This window comes from Amblyraja radiata, chromosome 6 (genome assembly GCF_010909765.2).
Source record: "Amblyraja radiata isolate CabotCenter1 chromosome 6, sAmbRad1.1.pri, whole genome shotgun sequence".
Lineage (NCBI taxonomy): Eukaryota > Metazoa > Chordata > Chondrichthyes > Rajiformes > Rajidae > Amblyraja > Amblyraja radiata.
Window position 1 is genome coordinate 96573298 of NC_045961.1, and position 27697 is coordinate 96600994.

General features: G+C 43.0%; 2 protein-coding genes across 3 annotated transcripts in view; both read right to left on the reverse strand.

Moving 5' to 3' along the window:
* Positions 1-17389, reverse strand: part of LOC116974607 — a 40838-nt gene extending 23449 nt beyond the window's left edge. The window contains exons 1-3 of one of the 2 annotated variants that reach the window (XM_033023267.1): positions 17249-17389; positions 5345-5716; positions 3101-3376 (exon numbers count right to left, since the gene is read on the reverse strand). In XM_033023267.1, the coding sequence (XP_032879158.1) occupies positions 3101-3376; positions 5345-5716; positions 17249-17291 (691 nt within the window). In that variant the 5' untranslated portion in view covers positions 17292-17389. The remainder of the gene's footprint in view (positions 1-3100; positions 3377-5344; positions 5717-17248) is intronic. The other variant, XM_033023266.1, reaches the window with a different exon arrangement.
* Positions 17390-24345: 6956 nt separating this feature from the next.
* Positions 24346-26777, reverse strand: mpeg1 (macrophage expressed 1). The gene has a single exon (XM_033023269.1). It carries the CDS (start codon positions 26575-26577, stop codon positions 24391-24393), a length of 2187 nt encoding a protein of 728 aa, XP_032879160.1. The 5' UTR covers positions 26578-26777; the 3' UTR covers positions 24346-24390.
* Between the last annotated feature and the right edge of the window lie 920 nt (positions 26778-27697).

The following is a 27697-nucleotide window of genomic DNA, read 5'->3' on the forward strand; positions in this document are numbered from 1 at the left end:
CATTCAATATGATCATGGCTGATCATCCAACTCAGTATCCCATCCCTGCCTTCTCTCCATAGATCCCTTTAGCCACAAGGGCCACATCTAACTCCCTCTTAAATATAGCCAATGAACTGGCCTCAACACCCTTCTGTGGCAGAGAATTCCACAGATTCACCACTCTCTGTGTAAAAAATGATTTTCACATCTCGGTCCTAAAAGACTTCCCTCTTATCCTTAAACTGTGACCCCTAGTTCTGGACTTCCCCAACATCGGGAATAATCTTCCTGCATCTAGCCTGTCCAACCCCTTAAGAATTTTGTAAGTTTCTATAAGATAACTGTTAAGATAAGGTTCTGTTATTGAAGGCAATAGATGAGACCTATGGTAGAAGGGCATGCAGGTAGGTAATCAAGGATGAATTCAAATTCACTTTCATCACAAACTGGATACTGGAAGATCAATGGCCTAAAGAACTGAAGGGCAGGGACTGAGAGGGAAAAAATCTGCTGCAAGATATTTTATCAATGGTCACCTGGGTTACAATCCCTCCCTTACACCTGTGAGGAAAAAATAGCTTTTGCTTTCCAAAATGTGTCTCCAAAAACGCCCTACTTCTTAATGCCAAAATAAAACTGTCAGAAAGATAAACCAGTGAGGAGAGTTTACGATGTTGGCTATGGTATTAGAAAAAAAATGTCAAGAGTCAAGTGTGTTTTATTGTCATATATCCCAGATAGAACAATGAAATTCTTACTTCCACAAGGATGGGAGTTTGAAGGACAAAACAACCTAGGCCTAGCTTTTTTTTTTCTTCCCAATAGTCAGATCAAGAGGAGCAGCGTCTAAAGGAGGTCTTTGCCACCACGCGCCATTATAAAACATGGAAGTACTGGGGAAATGTTGAAGCATAGAAAAGAGGTAGAGTTCAATTTTGTGCTGTATGTGAAATGGAGACAGTTGAATGGTCAGAACAATGCACATTGTTGTCTCCACAACCTTCTGTCAACTAACTTGTTCCTCTCTATCTCAGCTCTGCATGAAAACATCTCGGACAGTAAACTGTTTCTCTTTCCACAGATGCTGCCTGTCCTGGTGAGTTTTTCCATGATTTTCTGTTTTATTTTTACTTTCTTTTTTACGTCTTTTTTGACTGGTAATAAAATGCAGTGGAGTCCAGTATTGGCCAATGGCACAACGTCAACCTAAGTTCTGCATGTTAGAAGTTATTTATGTGATACCTTAATCTAAATTTCCTGAAGCTGAATCCTTTGGCCCCATGTTACATTTAAGTGTAAAATGAAACAAGACATGCGAGAAATACTCAGCAGTAAAGACCATCATTCGGAACTTTAATCGTTTCTCTCTCCACAGATGCTATCTTACTTGCTGGATATATCTAGCAACTCTGTTTTATTTCAGATTTTCAATATCCGCAGTATTTTATTTATAGACACACGGAAGTGGCGGCGCTTCCTTACAGCTGCGGCTCGCCTGCAGTTCGTTTTGTCTTTTCCTTTTATTTGTTTTCTTTTTGTCCCGTTTCAGTTTATTCTGGTTTGTTGGGTTGTGTATGTGTGGGGGGGGGGGGGGGGGGTGAGAAGCTTGTTTTTGGTCTCTTCCTTCGGGGGATGCGACCATTTCTTGTCGTATCCCCCGTCTCCATCTGCGCTGAGGCCTAATGGCGGAGCTGGCGTCGTCCGATGGAGACCGACCTCGAGGCTCCGGAGGCATAGCCAGGACTTACTTACCTTCGCGAAGCTGGCCGACTTCGGGGCTGTGGTGGCGTTGCGGTGGCCCAACTTCGGGGCTGTGGTGGCGTTGCGGTGGCGGCGGCCCGACTTTGGGGCTGTGGTGGCTTTCCGGCGGCGGCAACCCGACTTCGGAGTCTCGGAGGTTCGGCCGCGGGCCCAGTGGACGATAGCGTCGGGAGCTCGCAGGTCATAGGTTGGTGACCTGTTTTTCCAGGGCTCCCGCAACAACAGCTTCGTCCGCTGGACTGGAGGGCGGCAGCTTCGACCACCCCGGGCCGCGGAGTTTGAACCGGCCCGTTCGCTGAGATCGGATTCAGCCGCAGGACTTGCTTACCATCGCCCGGCGGGGTCACAACATCGGAGGCCAGGATCGCCTCAGCGCAGAGGGAGAACAAGGAGGGAAGAGACAAGGACTTTGGGACTTTTGCCTTCCATCACAGTGAGGAGGTGCCTGCTGGACTCACTGTGGTGGATGTTAAACTGTGTTGAGTGTGTGTTTTGTTATTTATTCTATGTTATGACTGCAAGGTTAAACCATTTTGTTGTACTGTAAATGTGCAATGACAATAAAGTTGAATCTAATCTAATCTAATCTAATATGCTGGTTTACCAAAAAAAGACAAAAAATGCTGATGTAACTCAAAGCATCAGGCAGCAACTCTGGAGAGCATAAAAAGACAACGTGTCGGGTCAGGACCCTTTGTCAGTCTTTGGACTCCGAAGAAGCATCCTGACCTGAAACATCACCTGTCCATGTTCTCCAGAGATGCAGCCTCTCCTGAGATACTCCAGCAGTTTGTGTCTTATTTAGTTTGTACATTATATTGCAGGGTACGTTTGCAGGCACAAATAATGAGATGCAAACATGATTCAGTTCCTTTGGTTGATGAAGAGTTGAGAACAACCCCAGGACTTGTGTTTTTTCACAGGAAGCAGGAACTTGGAATACATGGGATATTTAGTTTAGATAACACGAGATTCATGTGGAACTTTAGAAGAGCGTTTAATGCAATGATAACTCTCGATGGGTTGAGCACAATATGCAGTGAACACTTTGCCATATTTTCCAGTTCCTTCACACTTAACATGCATTCACAGATTCCTTTGTTCAATAGACAATCGACAATAGGTGCAGGAGTAGGCCAATCGGCTCTTCGAGCCAGCGCCGCCATTCACTGTGATCATGGCTGATCATCCACAATCCATACCCCGGTCCTGCCTTCTCACCATATCCCCTGACTCCGATATCTTTAAGCGCTCTATCTAACTCTCTCTTGAAAGCATCCAGAGATTTGGCCTTCACTGCCTTCTGAGGCAGAAAATTCCACAGATTCACAACTCTCTGGGCATTTTTTTTTCTTACCTATGTTCAGGCATATTTCAGTCACAATTGAATCTTTTTTGGCCATGCTACATCCATACTTCTTCAGGTGCTCCTGATCCACACGAGAAATAACAAGAGATTGTCCGCTGTTGATTATGCTGACAACCCCAGTGTCTGATATTGCTAATCCATCGTACTGCCATTTGATTCGGGGTGTTATCGTTTTCGTTCCACAATAGGTGCAGGTTAATGTAACTTTGTCTCCAACTGACACAATTGGTGGATCCACGGACAGATGTAGATTAGACCAGCACCCTGAAGAAGAAAACATCTTTATTACATATGTGGTTAGGTTGACTCCAAATAGCTTATCCAACCAAGTAGGCATGGAGTTATACAGTGTGGAAAAGAGCTCTATCTAACACTCTCTTGAAAACATCCAGTGAATTGACCCCCAATTTCTTCTGTGGGGGAGAATTCCACAAATTCACAACTCTCTGTGTGAAAATGTTTTTCCTCATCTCAGTCCTAAATGGCCCACACCTAATTCTTAAATTGTGACCCCTGGTTCTGGGCTCACCCAACATCAGGAACATTTTTCCTGCATCTAACCTGACCAATCCCTTAAGAATTGTACATGTTTCTATAAGATGCCCTCTCATCCTTCTAAATTCCAGTGAATACAAGCCCAGTCGACCCATTCTTTCATCATATGTCAGTCCTGCCAGACCAGAAATTAACCTCATGAACCTACGCTTGCACTCCTTCAACAGCAAGAATGTCCTTCCTCAAATTAGGAGACCAAAACTGCACACAATACTCCAGGTGTGGTCTCACCAGGGCCCTGTACAACTGCAGTGGGACGTCCTTGCTCCTATACTCAACTCCTCTCGCTCTGAAGGCCAACATGCCATTAGCTTTCTTCACTGTCTGCTGTCCCTGCATGCTTACTTTCAGTGACTGATATACTAGCACACCCAAGTCTTGTTGAACCTCCCCTTTTCCTCATCCGACACCATTCAGATAATAATCTGCCTTCTTGTTCTTGAAACCATGGTGGATAACCTCACATTTATCCACATTATACTGCAGCTGCCTTTCATCTGCCCACTCACCCAACCTATCCAAGTCACCCTGCAGCCTCATAGCATCCTCCTCGCAGCTCACACTGCCACCCAGCTTTGTTTTAGCTGCATACTTGATGTTACATTTAATTCCCTTGTATAAATCGTTAAATTGATGTTCTTTCCTTTGCGCTGCTTTTTCAACTAAGTATTGACTGTTCAAGCACATCTTTTATGGACTCTTATTCAACTTTGATGCATCTCTTTTATCTTCTCAGTATGTTATTCTGTACTTCACATTGATTTTCCCATTTCTTTCCTTTCTACATTAAACAATATCATCGAATACTCTGACTGGCTCAAACCTATCCATCACTGATCGGATAAAAAACAGAATTAACATTTCAAGCTGATAACTTTTCATCAGTGTTCAAGAAGGAACTGCAGATGCTGGAAGATCGAAGGTACACAAAAATGCTGGAGAAACTCAGCGGGTGCAGCAGCATCTATGGAGCGAAGGAAATAGGTGACGTTTCGGGCCGAAACCCTTCTTCAGACTGATGGAGTCTGATGGAACTTTTCATCAGAATGTTTTCACTTGAATAAATGCCACAAAGAGTATAAAACAACAGAAAAATCCATTAATGCGTACACTAGACCATGCATCCCCAGCGAACAATTCTGCTAATCCATAGCATAGATCAAGAAGCAGAAAAGGTTAAATTTCTGAAAGATGTTTGAGAATTTACCTTTGACTGAATAGTCATCGCTGGAATGTTTGGCTTAGTTTATTGTCATATGTACCGAGATATTGTGAAACACTCATGTTGCATGATATCCAGTCAGCGGAAAGAAAAGACATGATTACAATCGAGCCATTGCAATGTATAGATACATGATAAGGGAATCACGTTTAGTGCAAGGTTAAACCAGCAAAGTCCTTTCAAGGATAATCCAAGGGTATGGACAAATCTGAGAGGAATTTAAGAAGATCATAATTAAAGTAAAAAACGTTGTTGTCGGACTAGAGGTTTAAGAGTGTGGTGCAATTGTAATATGTGATTGTAGATCGACTTCTGTGGCTAGCATGCAAATAGTTGCCTGGGTTGGGTGCCATCTTGGAATCTTGGAAGATATGTCACCTCTGCTTCTCTGTCCATGGAAGCTGCTCAACCTGATGAGTATTTCTGCCAACTTCTACTACTTTAATCTCACGTACCTTGTTGCACGATTAGTCTCACTTTCTTCTCCTCAGGTAAGTCTTCATGGGCACAGATGAACTCCCCTGAATCAGGTATCATCACTCCCCTGATGGTGATCGAATAGTCACCCTTTTTGATTTTTGATCGGTGCACCAGCACTCGCCCTTTGAACTCCTCGTCAAATACTGTTCTTCCATCAGGATAAATGTCCAGAATCTTGCCGCCATCGGAACCACTGCATTCTGGATACATCGGTGACCAGTACCAACCCACAGGACGGTCATATGGAAGCTGCTGTGAGATTATGCAGCTAAGTGGAGCAACATTTCCAATGGTCACTGACAACTCCTGTTCCTCTCCAACAGCCAATTCAACGAAAGCAAATAGAGCTGAAAGAGCAACACAAAGTTATGTACCATCATTTCAACATCAACATTTCTTCAAATTTCTTTTGAGTATAGGAGCAGGGAGGTTCTACTGCAGTTGTACAGGGTCTTGGTGAGACCACATCTGGAGTATTGCGTACAGTTTTGGTCTCCTAATCTGAGGAAGGACATTCTTGCCATAGAGGGAGTACAGAGAAGGTTCACCAGACTGATTCCTGGGATGTCAGGACTTTCATATGAAGAAAGACTGGATAGACTCGGCTTGTACTCGCTAGAATTTAGAAGATTGAGGGGGGATCTAATAGAAACGTACAAAATTCTTAAGGTGTTGGACAGGCTAGATGCAGGAAGATTGTTCCCGATGTTGGGGAAGTCCAGAATAAGGGGTCACAGTTTAAGGATAAGGGGGAAATCTTTTAGGACCGATATGAGAAAAACATTTTTCACACGGAGAGTGGTGAATCTCTGGAATTCTCTGCCACAGAAGGTAGTTGAGGCCAGTTCATTGGCTATATTTAAGAGGGAGTTAGATGTGGCCCTTGTGGCTAAAGGGATCAGGGGGTATGGAGAAAAGGCAGGTACAGGATACTGAGTTGGATGATCAGCCATGATCATATTGAATGGCGGTGCAGGCTCGAAGGGCCGAATGGCCTACTCCTGCACCTATTTTCTATGTTTATATGAAGTTCATTAATTACCAATAACAGTAGGAGTTCCTTTGATCAATTAAAATGATTTGTTTAGAGTAATTCTATACAATTTGACCAATGTTGAGCAGACTTTGAGGGATATGAGACAAATGCAGGCAAATGAGACTACCTCCGTCAACTTGAGCAGATAACCTGAAGAATATAAGAAGATAAGATGAAGATTGGGAGGCGGGAGATATTGATGGGGATGATCATTAGCTGTCACTTTTGGAGAACAAGTCTTATTTGTTACATCAGCTGAATGTAGTTTAGGTCTAGCTACATACGGGTAGAATTGCTTTATTCATTGAGGAACTACGGATGAAATTGAACAATAAACAGTTCCACCTGAACTTATAATGGAATAGACATTGTTGAAGCAGCTGAAGATGGTTGGGTCTAGAATCCATCCCGAGGAACATCTACAGGGAAGTCCTGGGACTGGAATGATTGGCTTCCAACAACCACAAACATGTTCCTTTGTACAGGTATTACTCCAACAATTGGAATTCTTTCACCTTTATGCCCATTAAGGTTTATTAGAGCACGATGCCATGAGCTGTCTAATGTTCTTTTCATGTCAAGGGCAGTAACTCTCACTTCATCTCTGGACTTCATGTCTTTGGGCCATGTGGTCTTGATGAAACCAAATCTAAGCATTGGTGAGCAGATTATTGGTGAGTAAATTATCCTTGGTAACACTATCAAGCACAATTTCCTTCACTTTACCAATGATTCAGATTAATGGTGAGTAAGTTATCCTTGTTAGCACTGTGAAGGCAGTTTCCTTCACTTTACCTATGATTAAGATTCGACTGAATGAGGATGTTAGCTGGATTGGATTCGCCTTGCTTTCTGCAAACCTTAGCAATTTTCTACTTGTACGTAACCATTGAAACAGCTTGGTCTTTGTTGATTCTGAGGTGCAGGTTTTCAGTGTTAAAGCCAGAGAGTTGTCTGACCCCATAGCCTTTGTTGTATCCAGTACTCTCAGCTATTGATGTAATTTGGCTATAGATCTGCTGTTGTAAAGATCTCAAGAGGTAGCCTAGATGGATTATCCAGGCAGCGTTTCTGGCTGAGCACACTGTCAATGCATCAGTTTATCTTTATCTTTAGCTCTCACGGGATGAGCTGAACATAGTTGCAAATGGAGATATTAAAATCTCTTTCTCCTCACATTACCTGCTCACATTGATGAGTGGATGTGTCAGGACTAAAGAGGTTTAGTGGTGTTGGTTTATTATTGTCACGTACATCAAGGTTCAGTTTTATGTGCAATATTTAAAAAATCATACCATACATAAGTACAATCAAAGCATAGAACAGGTACTGCAAAAACAAAGTAAACAGTGTGAGGTATAACGTTATGGCTACAGATAAAGTGCAGATTAAAAAGTGCAAGGGTCGCAACAAGGCAGACTGGGAGATTGGCATATGTTGTTAGTTTATGAGAGGCCCATTGAAAAGTCTGATAACAGCAAGGAAGAAGCTGTTGTTGAATTTTGGGGGACATGCTTTCAAGCTTTTGTATTTTCTGGCCAAGGGGTGAGGGGAGAAGAAAGAATGATTGGGATGTGAGTGGTGTATTGATTGCTTTTTCCAGGGAGTGTTGGGATATGAGATGACAGGTTGATAGCACACATTTTTGCTGCTGCTGATGGCCCACAGATCTTCATGCATGTTTATGTTTAAGCTAGCAATTTTTTTCTGAGTTCATCGTTTTTGGTACATTTATAGTGCCAGGCAATATGAAGGAGGTGTCTTCACAGTGAAGAATTGTCATGATTTCCCAAACTGCTGTGCAGTGGTTTCTTCTCCTTCACCTCTGTAACCAATCCAAGTTTCAGAAGCACATAGGTTAAGTCAAGTTTATTCTTATATGCACAAATAATCATGCTACCAAGCCACTCTTGGACATGGACAATGACAGCCCACAGCCAACAGGCTATTAAACTCGGCTCGGACTAAACTCTGAACATTAATAGCCCATTATCTGTTTATTTGCACTTTATCAGTTTATTTATTCATGTGTGTATATATTTATATAATGGTATACGGCCACACTGATCTGTTCTGTAGTCATGCCTAATATTTTCAGTTGTGCTGAAGCAAAGCAAAAATGTCATTGTCCTATCAGGGACACATGACAATAAACTCTCTTGAATCTTGAATCTTGATTTTGTGTCCTGGTTACTCCCAATGCTTCTTCCTCTATTGTTAAACAGATATTAACTAGGGATTAAACCCTGACTTTCCTTGATTCTGTGACTTGTTTTTACACTATCTAGCGCGATACCATGAAAAAGCTTTTTATTTGTAATACTAGTAATAAAAGAGTTTGGTTTAAAACTGAATGTTGAGAAACATAAAACATCGAGTTCCCTATTCAATGTTAACGTATTTCTTTTATTCAGTATTTTCAGTGTGCCGGGAGGAAACAGGACTTTTCAGATATAGATATTTAGGAAATAAACACATTGTAAGAAACAGAAAATCAAAAAGCATGAAGATTCTACAAATCTGAAACAAGAACAGCTCATGTTGAAAATACACTGTCGGTCAGGCAGCATTTATCAAAGATACTTTCTCACTTTCCCAGTTGCAAAGAAGATCATTCACCTGGAAACATTTGGACCTGAGAGCTCCAAAGAATGCAGGAAAGAGAAGAGAGAGTGCTTGCTGTATTTGAGCAGAAAGTCAGAAAATAAATGTCCCTGAGAGATAAGTTAAACTAAAGATAGACACTAAAAGCTGGAGTAACTCAGCGGGTCAAACAGCATCTCTGGAGAAAAGGAATATATGATGTTTTGGGTCGAGACCCCTCTTCAGACTGACAGTCAGGGGAAAGGTGAAATGAAATATATATTATAGATGGTGATGTAGAGAGATATAGAACAAATTAATGAAAGATATGCAAAAAGGTAACGATGATATCATCGTCTTGCATCACTGTCTATTTCTCTCCTTTCCCTTTCCCCTGACTCTCAGTCTGAAGAAAGGTCTTGACCCGAAACATCACCTATTCCTTTTCTCCGGAGATGCTGTCTGACGCGATGAGTTACTCCAGCTTTTTGTGTCTATCTTCAGTTTAAACCAGCATCTGCAGTTCCTTCCTACACAGATCATTTAAACGAGTTGTGTTCAATTGTGGCAGCAGGGGTCAGTATTGTAGGCTTTGGTTTTTGTACCTGGGAAATGGGAAACAAATCTATTGGGCCTTTAAGATGCAACCAGACTTGGGTAGGTTTGGTAAACAAACAATCCTGTGATAAAACAATTATATTAGGACTAGATGAAAATTGTTTAATGAATATACAATCCAATTGATTGTAATGCCGTGACATTAAAAGAACCTTTAAAAGCAAAAATGTAACAAAATTCATATGGTCTCGTTTCTGTTAACAAAGTCCGCTTTGTAACTGAGGATCAGCTTGTTTTAATTCTATGTGTTCACTATTGCCCCAGTGGCTAAATCATGAGATTTCATTCTGTGCTAATAACAGTGCTAATGATAGGGAGAGACCTATATTCATAATTTTCCCTAACTAAATTCCCCCAGTTTGACGACCTCGAAAAGATCATCCACACATTTATCTCCTCCCGCCTCGATTACTGCAACACCCTTTACACTGGCATCAGCCAATCTTCCCTGTCCCGCCTGCAACTGGCCCAAAACGCCGCAGCGAGACTCCTGACGGGCACCCGAAAAAGGGACCGCATCACCCCGATCCTGGCCTCTCTCCACTGGCTCCCTATGCAGTTCCAAATAAATTTCAAGATCCTTCTCTATGTCTACAAAGCCCTTAACGGGCTTGCCCCCACCTACATCAAAAGTCTGCTTACCCACCACACCACCTCCAGGTCCCTCAGATCGGTCGACTTGGGGTTACTGAACATCCCGCGGTCTAGGCATAAGCTCAGGGGCGACCGGGCCTTTGCAGTTGCAGCTCCTAGACTGTGGAACAGCATCCCCCTTCCCATCAGAACTGCCCCCTCCATCGACTCTTTTAAGTTGAGACTTAAAACTCATCTTTACTCTCAAGCCTTTCTTGACGTCCTCTGAGTGAGGGCTATATGTATGTATTTATGTATGTACTTAATCTATGAACCAATGTTGTATAACGTTAGTACCTCCACCAATGTAAAGCACTTTGGTCAACGAGAGTTGTTTTTTAAATGTGCTATAGAAATAAAAGTGACTTGACTTGAACTAGCGTCACTATGTTATTACACAGCACAGAACATAGAATATAGAAAAGTATAGGACAGGAACGGTTCCTTCAACCCCCAATGTCTGTGCCGAACATAATTCCAAGATAAACTAATCTCATCTGCCTGTATGTGTGTCCATATCCTTCCATTCTCTGCATATCATGTGCCTCACTAGAGCCTCTTAAATACTACCATCATATCTGCTTTCAGCACTCCCCCGACAGTGCATTCCAGGTACTTACCACCTGTGTAAAAAACTTGCCCCCCGCATCTCCTTTGAACCTCGCCCCTTTCACCTTAAAACCATACCATTGAATCTTTGACAGCTCAATCCTGGGGAAAAGACACTGATTGTCTACCCTATCTGTGCCTCTCATACGTTTGTATATTTACATCAGGTCTCCTCTCATCCTTCGGCATTCCAGAGAAAACAATCCAAGTCTATCCAACCTCTCCTTATAGATTATACCTTATAATCCATGCAGCATTCTGGTAGTTCCCTTCTGCACCCTCTCAAAAACCTCCACACCTGCAATGGGGTGACCAGAACCACACCCAATATGCCAAATGCGGTCTAACCAAAGTGCCATAAAGCCCCATCATGACTTCCTGACTCTTTTAAGCCCCTGTCCCACTTAGGATACCTAAACAGCAACCTCTGGTGACCTTGCCCGCCACCCAAAAAAAAATCGACCTGCAACCTCCTACCACCTCCCACGCACATGTTGAAAACCTTTCTCGACTATGCAGAATGAATGAATGAATGAATGAATGAATGAATGAATGAATGAATGAATCTCTTTATTGTCATTGCACATGGTACAACGAAATTTAAAAGTCAATCCCACGGTGCGATTCACAAGAGCAATTTTAAATATATAAGAAAAGGTAAAAATAGATACATATAAAAAAAATTACAGATAAATAATAATAGCAGCTGAGGTAGAACCATTCAGTTAAATGTGAGTGTTATTTCTTATTTTGCATTGTTAAGTTCACGTATGGCTATGGGGTAGAAGCTGTCTCTGAGTCTGTTTGTGCGAGTTTTGAAAGACCTGTACCGTCTGCCAGAGGGCAGCGGGTGGAACAGGTTGTGTCCAGGGTGGGAAGGGTCCTTCAGGATGTTGGCTGCCCTGCCAAGGCAGCGAGAGCTGAAGATGTCCTTCAGGGAGGGCAGTGGGCAGCCAGTGATTTTTTGTGCGGTGTTGATGACCCTTTGAAGGGCTCTCCTGTCCGCTGCAGAGCAGCTGGCATACCATGTGGTTATACAGTACGCCGGCTTCGACTAGACCTGCGACTAAAAAATGATCAATTTTTAAAACGGCAACCTCTTTTTAGTCAAGGCCGGTTTTAATCATGATGAAAAAATAGCAGCAACCTAGATGAAGCCTCGACCACGCGGAAACCACTTTTGACCATTAGGGGGAGTGACCAAAACCTCCGGTGACCTCATGGAAACCTTGGGTGGCGTGTATAGGTCTCCTAAGTGGGACAGGGGTTTTATGCTCAATGCCCCAACCAATGAATGCAAGCAAATCATACGCCTTCTTTACTTGTGTTACCACTTGCAGAGAACTAAGGTCTTGGATCTCAAGAACCCTTTGTATATCAATGCTGTTAAAGGTCTCACCGTTAACTGTATGCTTTTCCCTTACATTCGACCTCCCACATTCGACCTCCCACGCCTCACACATTCTTGGAATGTTCCATCTGCCATTTCTCTGTCCATTTCCGTAGCTGATCTGTATCACACTGTACACTTTAACAGCTCACAGTCTGCAACTCCAGCAATCTTGATCTCGTCCGCAAACTTACTAACCAACTAATCTACATTTTTGTCCATTTAAATTCTCACCATAGATCCCTGGTCACAGACACAGGAAGGGTCTCGACCCGAAACGTCTCCCATTCCTTCTCTCCAGAGATGCTGCCTGTCCCGCTGAGTTACAATAGACAATAGGTGCAGGAGTAGGCCATTCAGCCCTTCAAACCAGCACCGCCTTTCAATGTGATCATGGCTGATCATCCACAATCAGTAGCCCGTTCCTGCCTTCTCCCCATATCCCCTGACTCCGCTATCTTCAAAAGCCCTTTGTGTCCATCCTGGTCTCAGACATCAAGCCTAAAGAATGACCTTCCACCACTGGTCCAGCTAATCTAGAAGTTTCGAAGAGAAGGATTAAAGAAACATAGAAACATAGAAAATAGGTGCAGGAGTAGTCCATTCAGCCCTCCGAACCGGCACCACCATTCAATATGATCATAGCTGATCATCCAACTCAGTATCCTGTACCTGCCTTCTCTCCATACCCCCTGATCCCTTTAGCCACAAGGGCCACATCTAACTCCCTCTTAAATACAGCCAATGAACTGGCCTCAACTACCTTCTGTGGCAGAGAATTCCAGAGATTCACCACTCTCTGTGTGAAAAATGTTCTTCTCATCTCAGTCCTAAAAGACTTCCCCCTTATCTTTAAACTGTGACCCCTTGTTCTGGACTTCCCCAACATCGGGAACAATCTTCCTGCACCTAGCCTGTCCAACCCCTTAAGAATTTTGTAAGTTTCTATAAGATCCTCCCTCAATCTTCTAAATTCTAGCGAGTACAAGCCGAGTCTACCCAGTCTTTCTTCATATGAAAGTCCTGACATCCCAGGAATCAGTTTGGTAGAATTTCTGAATGATCTGAGTGGTAAAAGAAGATCTGAGTGGTAAATTTGTCAGGGAAAAAACTCCATCTGCGTTTTCTCCTCCCATATTTCCAACGATCTATATCCTGCTGTATCCTTTGACAATCCTGTTCAGTGTCCACAACTCCAACAATGTTTGTGTCATCTGCAAAACTTACTGATCAGCCCGTCTACATTTTCATGCAAATGAAATCTAACGATACGATAGAACTTTTAAAAAAAAAGTTTAATAAAGTTCTATCGTATCGTATCGTAAATCATTCAAATATATCACAAACGGCGGCACTTATCCTTGCGGAACACCACTGGTCAGAAACATGCAATCAGAAAAACACCCATCCTTCTGCACCCAAGCCCATTTCGAATCCAATCTACCAGGTCATCGTGGATCCCATGCATCCTAATCTTCTGGATCAGTCTACCGTGGAGGACTTTGTAAAATATCGTACTAACGTTCATGTGGACAACATCTGCTACCCTACCCTCATCAACTGGGCGGCACAGAGGGAGAGTTGCTGACTTACAGCGCTTGCAGCACCGGTGACCCAGGTTCGATCCCGACTATGGGTGCTGTCTGTACGGAGTTTGTACGTTCTCCCCGTGACCTGCGTGGGTTTTCTCCGAGATATTCGTTTTCCCCCCACGAGCCAAAGACGTACAGGTATGAAGGTAAATTGGCTTGGTGTATATGTAAATTGTCCCTAGCGTGTGTCGGATTGTGTTAATGTGTGGGGATCGCTGGTCGGTGCAGACTCGGTGGGCTGAAGGGCCTGTTTCCGCGCTGTATCTCTAGACTAAAACTAAAATAAACTAAACTAAACTAAATCATCTCTGTCATCTCAAAACACTCAGTCAAGTTTATGAAACATGACCTCCCTAGCACAAAGCTCTACTCACCAGCCCTAATAAACTGTTGCTTTTCCAAATGCAAATAAATACTATCCCTAATGATCCTCTCCAAAGCTTCCCTGACACCATCACCAAGCTCACCAATGTATGATTTGCTGTATAATCCTAACTGCCTTATTTAAACAAAAGAATAAGATTGGTAAGAATATTGACTTCTGTGACTTGACCTGTGACATGAGATGATACAAAGATCTCCTTCAAGATCCCAGCAATATCCTATATTGTCTCTCTCAATGACCTGGGATAGATACCATCAGGTGCATGAATCTCTGCATTGAACTCTCCGGCTCTAAGATATACCTTAAAATCGGGTCCCTAGTTTACCACAGGGTTATGGCGAAAGAACTGCTCTCATTATTTCATACCTTTCACCAACTCAAGACGTCCCAACATAGTTTACAACTAATGAGACATATACATGCAAACAACTCCATTAGGAGCAGTACGCCGTGTGGTCTTTCTAGCCTGCTCCACCATTCGATAAGATGATGGGTAAGATGCCTGGAACCTCAGCTCCACATTCTTACCTAGCCACAGTGTCTTTACCGCTTTGCTTATTAAGACTCCATCTACCTCTAATCTTAAAATATTCAGACTCTGCTTCCACTGTCCTTTGAGGAAGCGAGTTCCAATGAAGAGAGTTCCCCATTTATTTTCACACAGAGAGTGGTGCGGATATGGAATGAGATGTCAACCGAAGTAATAGAAGCAGCACAATTAAGAGACTTGAAAGACACTTGGAAAGGAGCACGGAAAGGTTTAACTCTGCTCTTGTAATCTGGTCAACCACACCCACAGAAGATTTAATGGACTCATTTTTTAGAATTAATGAGAGAAATGTTATATATATACTGTATATATATAGTCTGAAGAAGGGTCTTGACCCGAAGCGTCACCCATTCCTTCTCTTTGAGATGCTGCCTGTCCCGCTGAGTTACTCCATATATAAATTCAAGTGACAGCAGCAAAATGTAAATCTCCTTAAGGACAAAACCTGATTACAATTCTCTTCATTGGACAATTCAAATTATATCTCATGCACATTTTCACAATGAAAGTGAAAAGTTCTTTATATTGGATTAATATAACTTTTTAAAGGCTTGAGTTGGCATTTTTAAATACATTGAGAAGTAGATTCTAACGTCACCTAATAAAAAATGTCTAAACAATTTAAAGCATTATTTGTTAAGTCTCCAAATTATATTTATTGCACAATCGACTGGCTTATTCTACATAAAATAATGAAACGATAAAAATATAGATAGAATTAACTTGGTTTAAAGAATGTCTTGTATTTCTCAAAAACTCAATCCGCGGAGGGAGATAAAATGAAATCTATGTACTGTATGTCTGACATCTCCATATTCTTATTTAAACTTGAACCAATTATTGTGGATGAGAAAGTGTAAAAATATGTGGTTATAATAGTAATGAATAATACCTATATTTCCTTTTGTTCATTATCTCACTGATATAACACAGCACTTCACTTTCCACTCAACATAAGTGGATAGATACATGTCTCTTCAAGCTCTGCATGTTGTAATATAACCATATAACCATATAACAATTACAGCACGGAAACAGGCCATCTCGACCCTTCTAGTCCGTGCCGAACACATAATCTCCCCTAGTCCCATATACCTGCGCTCAGACCATAACCCTCCATTCCTTTCCCATCCATATAACTATCCAATTTATTTTTAAATGATAAAAACGAACCTGCCTCCACCACCTTCACTGGAAGCTCATTCCACACAGCTACCACTCTCTGAGTAAAGAAGTTCCCCCTCATGTTACCCTTAAACTTCAGTCCCTTAATTCTCAAGTCATGTCCCCTTGTTTGAATCTTCCCTACTCTCAGTGGGAAAAGCTTTTCCACGTCAACTCTGTCTATCCCGCTCATCATTTTAAAAACCTCTATCAAGTCCCCCCTTAACCTTCTGCGCTCCAAAGAATAAAGCCCTAACTTGTTCAACCTTTCTCTGTAACTTAGTTGCTGAAACCCAGGCAACATTCTAGTAAATCTCCTCTGTACTCGCTCTATTTTGTTGACATCCTTCCTATAATTAGGCGACCAAAATTGTACCCCATACTCCAGAATTGGCCTCACCAATGCCTTGTACAATTTTAACATTACATCCCAACTTCTATACTCAATGCTCTGATTTATAAAGGCCAGCACACCAAAAGCTTTCTTTACCACCCTATCTACATGAGATTCCACTTTCAGGGAACTGTGCACAGTTATTCCCAGATCCCTCTGTTCTTCCATCTTCCTTAAAAATCTTGAAGGTTGTTTAGAGACAGTAATCTTCCTTAAAAATCTTTTTTTTTTTAGACACAGTCTTCGTATCACATACTTGTTAAATTTTCATTTACCAAAAGATCTGTTCTTTCTTGTTTCTTGCTTAAATTTCCACGTTTTTTTCACCGAATCACACTGAAAAGGACTATTTTGTCCATTTTGCTTGTGGCAATACTGAAGGGCTACCAATTATCACATCTTCCTCCTTACACTTTCCAAGTATTTATATAATTTTCTTTTGAAAATCACGACCCTGTTTCCATCACTGTTTTCGCTAGTACATTGCAGAGCACAATAACTCTGTAAATATTTTAACTAAACTCTCACTGGGTTTCTTGCCAATACCATGAACCTATGTCTTCTAGTCATACACTCCTTTCAGTGCAAATAGTTTCCTATTACCCATCTTATCAAAACCAATAGTGTTTCAGTTTACTGAAAATTTCTAAAAATTCAACTAACATCATCTTTTTGAAAATTATCTTCTCCAGTTTTTCTTCCTGAACAAAGCTACTTCGTCACTGAGATTCAAATGCCCTCCGCATCTGATCCTCAGGAAAATAGGAAACAATAAGACAAATAATGATACTAGTCTGCCATGGCTTTGCGATATAGTTGGCCTTATAAAAATATCACTGCCATTCTACTGAACTGCTCTATTCCTCCCAATAATATTATTCTCAAGCATATTGTGTTCAGAACTGCTGATGGTGCCTCTACTCACCCAGGCTGAATTGGAAGGGCCAATGGGCTTTGTATGGTTTCATTGTTTCAGCTCCGAGTAGAACCACAGTCAGACGACAAGAGCATGATTTTTCCTCATTGCACCAGAATTAAACCTTCCCTCACAGCACGAAGACACGGAGTGCTAATTTAGGTCCATAAATGGTCATGCAAAATGCCAAAGACACACACAGGTTCGATCCAGTTCAGCGTGTATCCTGAACCACTGATGTGAGCATCAGCAATCATGACCCTTGTCAAAATTCTCAGAAATCTGGTGCTCTGTCTCACGGAACAGAAGGAAGGGAAAAGTAGTAAGAGACTGGGCATTTTAATTTAGTCAGTAAAAAAATTAGGCAAAAGGAAGTGCAGGTTATGGTGACCTTACCGTAGCCAAAAGGAATATTTTGCCATTTATGCATCAAGCATTAACAATAAGATTGCCCAGAATAATGAAAGGCACGGATAGAGTGGATGTGGAAAGGATGTTTCCACTGTTTTGAGAGTCTAGGAAAAGAGGTCATAGCCTCATAATTAAAGGGCGCTCTTTTAGAAAGGAGGTGAGGAGGAACTTCTTTAGTCAGAGGGTAGTAACCATCTGTGGAACTCATTTGTGGAACTCATTGCCACAGAGGGCTGTGGAAGTCAAATCAGTGGATATTTTTTAAGGCATAGAGAGGAATTGTAAATGCTTGAATCTTGAGCAAAACACAAAACGCTGCACTAACACAATGGATCGATCAGGCGGCATCTGTAGAGGTAATGGATAGACGATGTTTTGTGTCAGGACCCTTCTTCAGATTTTGTGTTTTGCTCAAGATTCAAGCATTTACAATACCATTGTATTTATTGTCCACAATAACTGTTCTTCTGATTAGTCGAAATAGAGTTGATTGATTCTTCTTCTTATCGAGCCCACACACAAGATTAGTTGTACAGCCAGAGCTGAACACACTTCTCGGCATCTGCATACAATGATGTCTGTCTTGAGCTTCTTGTGTGTGGTGGTGGAAAGATTGGTGAAAACAGGGCCGCAACGTGAACGCTCTTTCCTAGACCCCAGTTGACTGATTGAAACCCATAAATGTTGTGCTTTGATCAACTGGAAAACACGGGAAGAATAAGAAAAATTAGATAAAGCTATGCATTTTGCTATAAGATTAAAATCATTATGTAAGAAACAGATTAACATGAACCCAGGCACAAATAAAATTAAAAACAGAGGAAAATATACTAACTTGCATTTCAAGTCAGCTTGAAAGAGAAATTACCACTTATTCTACCAATTATACCAAGGGCTCAACAGCAAATCTAACCTAGCCAAGAATGTGCTGGTGAAATAAAACAGAAGGATCGAAACTAGTTGTTGTGGGGAAAGTTATTACAAACGTTATTACAAAATAACGATTTAATTTATCACTTGAAATGTTTTTAATCCGTTTACTATTGATATTGGTCTTTTTGTGGTGCTTATCCATTATCTGAAGCTGGACATTTAAAAAAAGAAATGTAGGTTTTAAAAGGGCCCTTCTTAACCTCTGGACATGCCAAAGTGTTTTACAGCTAGCAAAGCTATTACTGTTTCTTGTAGCAGCTAAATTGAACACAATGCCCCATCTATATTTCTCTTTTGTCCAGAACTGTGTGTTGGTTAGATTTGGACAGACAGACTCTGACTACACTGATTGTCCCCAAGGAATTGTAACATTTGACCGGCTGAAGTCATACAGCATGGAAACAGGCTAGTCCCACCTGCCGATGTCTGGCCCATATCTCTCAAAACATTTCCTATCCATGTACCTGTCCAAATGTCTTTTAAATGTTGTTATAACACTTGCCTTAGCTACTGTATCTCCTCTAGCAGCTTGTTCCATAGACCCACCATCTTCTGTGTAAAGAAAACTGAACCTCAGTTTCCTATTAAATGTTTGCCCTCCCACCTTAAACTTATGTCCTATGGTTCTTGATTCCCCAACTGGGTAAAATACCATGCTTTCAACCCATCTATCCCCCTCATGTCTTAGTATGTTTTTCTCTTAAGTTTTCACAGTCATTTTTTTGATAAACAAAACTAGAGTTTAATTTTCAAAAACTTTATTTGGATAAAAACATGTTTTTAAAAGCACCATGGAGACATTTTGTGCCTTGCACATCTCCAAGAGTGTGAGTTAGAAAGGCAGACTACGGATTGCACATTTACACTAGCATTAAACTGAGAGATGGTGTAATTCAACTTCCTCAGTTGAATGTATTAAAAAAAATAATAATTTTGAACCAAGTATCCTTTAATTATAATTTATGTTGCATTAACTAAATATGCTGACAAGGCAGATTCTAAAATAGATCTCATAATCGCTGGTGAATTTCCAATTTCACTGCTTCTAATTAATCATTGTGCATTTTATTTTGGCATACATAACAACCTCAGCCTGTTCAACTGAATGAATAGATAATAAAAGGCAGGGAACAGTGCATCACCATTAATATTCAGAGGGTCAATATAAAAAGATGTAATATGTAATCAAAGCCAAGAAACTTTGAAGAATTAATGGCTGTGATGTGAGTGTAGATGGTAAGGTTGGCATTTATTGCCAGTCCCTTGACGACATTTTATTCTGTTCACCAAATCACAGGAAGGATCTGATTATAATTGAGAAGATGCACAGATGGGTTACAATATTACTTTCCACTGGAAATTCTTATTTTTGAGGAAAGATTGGATTAGTTGGGGTTGTTTCCTTTGGAACCAAGGAGGCTGATGTTTGACTTATTTCCTGCACAATTATGCGAGGCCTCCATAATGTAAAGTGGAAAAGACATAGACTATTATTGTTATTATTGCACTATTATTTTTAGTATTTTATGTGTGTGTGTGTGTATAGAAACATAGAAAATATGCCATTCAATATGATCATGGCTGATCATCAGTATCCTGTACCTGCCTTCTCTCCATACCCCCTGATCCCTTTAGTCACAAGGGCCACATCTAACTCCCTCTTAAATATAGCCAATGAACTGGCCTCAACTACCTTCTGTGGCAGAGAATTCCACAGATTTACCACTCTCTGTGTGAAAAATGTTTTTCTCATCTCGGTCCTAAAAGATATATATATATGCATATAATATGTATAAAATAATGAGAGGAATAGATGGGTAGATGCACAAAGTCTCTTGCCCAGAGTAGGTGAATCGAGGATCAGAGGACATAGGTTTAACGTTGAAGGGGAAAATATGTATTGATGTATTAAAATCATGTTTTAGTGCATTGTAGAAGTATGATTTCAATGTTTTTTTGTTTTAAATATTTTTAAGAGGTAACTTTTTATGGGGTAATTTTTTTTCACACAAAGGGTGGTGGGTGTATGGAGTACGCTGCCAGAGGAGGTAGTTGAGGCTGGGAATATCCCGACATTTAAGAAACAGTTAGATACATGGATAGGACAGGTTTGGAGGAATATGGACCAAACTCAGGCAGGTGGGACTAGTGGAGGTGGGATATGTTGGCCGGTATGAGCAAGTTGGGCCGAAGGGCCTATTTTCACACTGTATCACTCTATGACTATGTATGTATAATATATATGTATATGTATATATGTTTTTCTGCACTATTATTGTTTGTTTATTTTTATATGTGTGGGTATTATAGAAAACACACACTGAACTTTTTTTTCTCATTTCTTATATTGTTTACAGTGTACTGTGTTGACATATTCTGTTGTGCTGCTGCAAGTAAGAATTTCATTGTTCTATCTGGGACATATAACAATAAAACACTCTTGATTCTTGACTCGGTGCTTGGAGCTTACTGCCTGAAAGGCTGGGAGAAGCAGAAGCCCTAAACACATTTCGAATGGACGTGTATATGAACTTGAAGAACCATGAACTGCAGGGCACTCGTCCAAGCAAAGGAAGACGGTAGATAGGGCAGATCTTTCACAATGGCATAAATGTGATGGGCTTCCTTCTGTGTCACAATCTTCAATGTTTTCTGTGATCCCTTGAAATGGAGATTGTTGGTTTTCATCAGGATTTGCTGAAGATTGTGTGGTGAAAGTATGCCATTAGGTAGTCAATTCCAGAAAATTATTCCAGCAGTAATGAAGGCAATATAGTTCAAAACCACAAGTCACTATTCAATGTGAGATGGTATTATCCCCATTTGTCTGCTATCCTTCTCAGTGTAATACAGCGCTGAAACAAGCCCTTGGGCCCAACCCATTCATGCCGACCAACATGCCGTATCTAAGCTCGTCCCATTTGCCATCGCTTTGTCCATATTCCTCCTAACCATTCCTACCCATGTACAATTCCAAATATCTCTTAAATGTTGTTATTGTCTCTGCCTCAACTTCCTCCAGCAACTTATTCCATATACCCAGCACCATCTGTGAAAAAGGTGCCCCTCAGGTTCCCATTAAATCTTTCCCTTTTCACCATAAATCTATGCCCTCTATCTCTTGATTCCCCTACCATGGGAAAAACATTCTTGGCATATCCCATCTATTCCCCGTGTGAATTTATACACTTCTTATGATAACCCCTCAACACAACTTTACACCATAACCCTCTGCTTCCTACCAGGAAGCCAACTGTGTAAGCAGTTAGCTACCTCTCCCTGGATGCCATCCCATGCGATCTAACCTTCCAGACCAGATTAGTGCGTGGACTCTTATCAAAGGCCTTGCTGAAGTCCATTTAGACTATCTCTACAACCTGCCCTACTCAACCTTCTTGGGTTACTTCTTCCAAAGCCTCAATCAAATTAATGAGACGCCATCTCCCTCACACTAAACATGCAGAATATCCGTAATCAACCCTTCCCAAATGTATGCATATCTCACCCTTCATATCCTCTCCACTAATTTTTGTACCACAACTCATAGGCTTTTTGATCCATAGATCATTGGGTTATTTTGAAGCCCTTCTTGTCCTTCTAGGAATTGGAGGCTGCAGTATTGTGAGCCCCTGTCAAAGAAGCCTTATCAAGTTGTTGCTGTGAATCCTACAGATGACCCATAGTATTCAGGTGGTGGGAAGGACAGGCATTTGGCAAATCATCACCAATAGACACAATGGAGCAATTTTTAGTTTTGTTTAAAGATACACAGAAACAGGCCTTTCGGCCAACAGAGTCCGCGCTGACCAGCGATCCCATCGCACTAACGCTATCCTACATACACTTGGGACAACTTAATTATACCAAGCCAATTAACCTGCACTTCTCTGGAGTGCGGTAGGAAACCGGAGATCCCGGAGAAAACCTATGCAGGTCACGGGGAGAATGTACAAACTCCGTACAGACAGCACCCGTAGTTAGGATCGAACCCAGGTCTCTAGCACTGTAAGGCAGCAACTCGTGCTGCCCAATTCTGAGCTATGCACCTGGCGTACGGAATTAAAGTTAAGCCAGGATTTTTCTAAAGTCAATAAAGACAGAACTGGTCAAGCAGCTTCTGTGAGTAAAATGTGTTTCACTTGTTTTCTGAACTGATGTTCTGCTTCTTACTGACATTTTAAGGTTAAAACTTCATCCTTTCACCTCCAAACCCAAGACCTGAAACACCCTCTCTAAACTTCTGACCCTCGGAAAGATAAAAATTTGTTACTATTTTTTATTCACCATTCAAGGCCTTATCCATCACAACTTTGAAGTGTGGTGGATACTGTATGTACAAAGTAGGTTGTCGTAAAATGCTAACAATTAAATCCGGCTCAATTTTATTTAGCAAAAAACACAACTGGATTTTAATATTTTATTGTTTTTATAGCTCAATGTTACAGTTGTATTCTACATGGCTACATTTACAGTTTGTAGCACCAGTTCAGGTAAGTTACTCTAATTAATAAAATTACTGGTAATGTTAGTCACAATGATAGTTAATGCATCATGTTCTGTGTTAGGTTCAAAAGGGTACAAAGGAACAGCAAAATTGTCAATAAGTCAAAGTCAGGTTTGCAAACAGGCAGTTCAAATCACATAAACCTTTCAGTCAGAAACAGGTCACAGTGCCTGTGTTGATCAGAACCAATATGACTTATTTCAACCCCCATGCCCAAGTTTCCCCATTATTAGCTATGCTCTATCCTGCCCCTCCTCTCTCAGCTTTCTTTCCCGCCTCCCTACAATCAGTCTGATGAAGGGTCCCGACCCGAAACATCACCTATCCATGCTCTGCAGGGATACTGCCTGACCCGCTGATTCACTCCAGCATTGTGTCTTTCTTTGGCTTCTTCAATATCCCCATCCGTCTAATTCCACTCTTCTGTTTATGTTCCAATACGTGAATTTCAAATTCAATCTACCCCTGAAGAAGGGTCTCGACCCAAAACGTCACCCATTCCTTCTCTCCAGAGATGCTGCCTGTCGCGCTGCCTTACTCCAGCATTTAGAAGCATAGAAAAATGGGTGCAGGGGTAGGCCATTCAGCCCTTCGAGCCAACACAGCCATTCAATATGATCACGGCTGATCATCTAAAATCATTACCCCGTTCCTGCTTGTCCCGTGATTCCTTTAGCCATAAGAGCTAAATCTAACTCTTTTTGTGCCTATTTTGTATGCATCTCATTTATACCAGCATCTGCAGTTCTTTCCCACACATTTTACTCTCTCTTTCTGTTCCTCCTTAAATAACCAATACAGTCTAAAGATTACCCCTGTTCATTCAATTAATATAGACAATAGACAATAGGTGCAGGATTAGGCAATTCGGCCCTTCGAGCCAGCACCGTCATTCAATGTGATCATGGCTGATCATCCCCAATCAGTAGAGCAGTCTGAAGAAGGGTTTCGGCCCGAAACGTCACCTATTTCCTTCGCTCCATAGATGCTGCTGCACCCGCTGAGTTCCTCCAGCAATTTTGTGTATCCCCAATCAGTACCCTGTTCCTGCCTTCTCCCCATATCCCCTGCAATCCTCTCCCCATATTCTGTACTCCGTATCTTTCCCTTCACTGTGCCTGTTGTACTAGAGTTTGGCTTGATTATATTTAGGTATAGTATTATGATTTGATTGGAAAACATGATCCAAACATTGGAAAACAAAGCTTCTCACTGTACCTCGGTACACGTGACAATAATAAAGGTGAAAAAATGGGGATGATCAGCCATGATTTGCAGTTGTGGATCAAGGAGGGAGTGGGACTCAGGCATCCGCGTGGGGATCAGGAGAGCAAAGTGTGTTGCTCTCAGAGTCAGAGCTGGTTGTGGATATCACCTGATGTTCTACAGCCAGAGCTTGGTATCCGCGCTGCCTCCGTCGCTTCTTGATAAAGAAGACAAGGCAGAGAATGCCAACCAGGGCCAGGATGATGGCAATGGAGATGCCAGCTGCCGCCCCAGCCCCAGCCTCTCTGGAGGGATTCTCCCCGTCAAATACGCGGCGGGCGTCCAAGATGGGGACCACCTTCCACTGGTTGGTGACCGTGTCCTTCACCCAAGGCTCCTGGTACGCGGACATGACCATCACCGTGTTTGTGGAGCCCTTGGTGAGCAGGGGGGGCTGAGCGAACGGCGGCAGGTGGATGGGGGCCAGTTTGAGGTCGTTGAAGGAGCCTGACTTGACGCAGTAGAGGACTTGGCAGCTATCGCTAATGGCAGCCAGGTGCTGGCTGTAGCCGCCGGGACACCGCTTGGGGTCGGCGCCTGGGCCTGGGCCTGGTGCTGGGCCTGAGTCTACGCCTGGGGCCCGGGCAGCCATCGGGTTGCCCGCCTCGCAGCTGAAGAAGCCGCCGAAGGGCACCGAGTAGCGGAAGCCCATCTCGTAGTCTTGGCTGACGCAGACCCGCAGGTGCTGGAGGAGGCGCAGCGGGTAGAAGGCCGCGGGGCAGGAGCGGCCTTGGGTCAGCTCGTTGCTGGACACTCGGCCGTACAGGCCGCCGAAGAGGTAGCCCGAGTTCTGGGGCAGGACAAGGCCGGGCGTCGCCGCACACCAGTAGGCCTCAAAGCGGGCCTTGCTCACGTAGTAGCCGTCGCCGCACACGTCGTCGCAACATGTCGCCACCAGCCAACACGAGTGGCAATGGCGGTGACACTCGTAATGGCTCCTACCCTCCTCCTGGACGCCCGAGTGCAGGTGTATGGCCGAGTATCCAACGGGACAGCTGTGGGCCCCGGTCAGGGGGTTGCTCTGGTCCAGGCCCGCACACAGGGACTGGGCGTCCGGCCCCGACACCGGGGCGCACTCCTGGTAAACGCCGCCGAAGGTGAAATTCGTGCCGTCCTCCTTGCAGGAGCCGTCGTCGAGGTTGGCCTGGAAGTTGAAGTTGGGCGAGTTGATGTCCACGCAGCCCGGGTGAGTGTTGACGGTGTAGTAGAGAGCGATGGCCCTCTCGATGGCCAGGGTGAGCTTGGCCACCGTGGGCCCGGGCAGCTCGGGCACGTTGAGTGGGTGGATAAAGAAGTTGAGGGGCCGCCCGCTCCTGTCGATGGCCACCAGCTGGTTGGAGATCTCCTGCTGCCACTTCTGCAGGGTGATTCCAGGGTAAAAGGGAACCCCGCCGTGGCTCTCGATGCTCGAGTGCGTCCTGTTGTTCATGTAATGGCGGGTGAACTGGTCGGTGCTCTGCTCCTGGGTGCTCAGGCCCACGTTCACCGTGTGGAAGAAGGTGACTCCGGCCGACGCTCCGATGCTGGATTTTCGACTCCAGCTTTCGGACACAAAGCTAGAACTGATCTGGTCCTCTTGCACCAGGCTCGCCCCGGCATCGATACCCGTCAACACGTGAGTCCCGTAGTTGAGGACCAGCAACTGAGCGAAATATTCGGCAGCTTTAGTCTGGTTGTTCTCAATGTAATTGGCAATCTCAATCAGCTGCTGTTTGAAGTCTTGGTCCAGCTGGAAATCGGGCACGGATTTGACCTTGTATATCAAGTTCCTCACCTGGATTCTAGTGGTCGTGCTGCTGTCCTGCACTTGTCGGGTCTTGACCCTCTCAACGCTGGCGGAGAACCTTGCATTCAGGATAGAGAGGTAGGATACATCAGCGTTGACCGAGGCACTGGTGGAGCTTTTGTAGTTCATCCAGCTGGTGATGATTTCCGACACGATATCCATGTTAGTCTGCTTCTGGGGCACCACGTAGACTTGGTCTGGGATGATGTATTTCCCATCCTCGGTGAGTTTGCACAGAGAGTAGCTGATGTTCATCACTCGACCTCGGTCGAGGTTCCTCAAGTTGTCCCAGCCGCCTCCCGGCACGACCTCGAGAGCAGTCAAACTTTGAGCTTTTCTGCACTCAGTCAAGCCATCCCCCCTTGGCTCTCGAAGCCCGTAGTCCGTCGCCCTTACCGAGAAAACGTAGAGAAAGACGGGGATCAAAGCCAGGGACATCCTCAAAGGTCCGGTGCTCTCAGCTCCTCACCCGACGAAGTCCCCCGGCTAGTAAACTCCTGCTGTTAAACTTGTTTCTGTTAATTGGTGGATGTTCCTCTTTCAATCCTGTGACAGTGTTTCACAAGATAGAAAATGAAACTACAAAATGGAAATTCCAAACCTTTGAGTCACTTCTCGTTTCCCACTGCTTCTTACAGTATCAGTGATTTTACTTCAATTTCAAGCATTACTAATTGTGCAGTTAGAATAGGTAGGAGTAGGGGTCGTAAATCAACCGCTCAAACCAGCTGCACATGAGATGCCTTCTGTTTCCGAAACATAGAAAACATAGAGAATAGGTGCAGGAGTAGGCCATTCGGCCCTTCGAGCCTGCACCACCATTCAATACGATCATGGCTGATATCCAACTCCGTATCCTGTACCTGCCTTCTCTCCATACCCCCTGATCTCTTTAGCCACAAGGGCCACATCTAACTCCATCTTAAATATAGCCAATGAACTGGCCTCAACTACCTTCTGTGGCAGAGAGTTCCAGAGATTCACCACTCTCTGTATGAAAAATTATTTTCTCATCTCGGTCCTAAAAGATTTCCCCCTTATCCTTAAACTGTGACCCCTTGTTCTGGACTTCCCCAACATTGGGAACAATCTTCCTGCATCTAGCCTGTCAAACCCCTTAAGAATTTTGTAAGTTTCTATAAGATCCCCCCTCAAACTTCTAAATTCTAGCGAGTACAAGCCGAGTCTATCCAGTCTTTCTTCATATGAAAGTCCTGACATCCCAGGAATCAGTCTGGTGAACCTTCTCTGTACTCCCTCTACGGCAAGAATGTCTTTCCTCAGATTGGGAGACCAAAACTGTACGCAATACTCCAGGTGTGGTCTCACCAAGACCCTGTACAACTGCAGTAGAACCTCCATGCTCCTTTTGCTATGAATGCTAACATATCATTCGCTTTCTTCACTACCTGCATGCCTATTTTCAATGACTGGTGTACCATGACACCCAGGTCTCGTTGCATCTCCCCTTTTCCTAATTGGCCACCATTCAGATAATAGTCTACTTTCCTATTTTTGCCACCAAAGTGGATAACCTCACATTTATCCACATTGTACT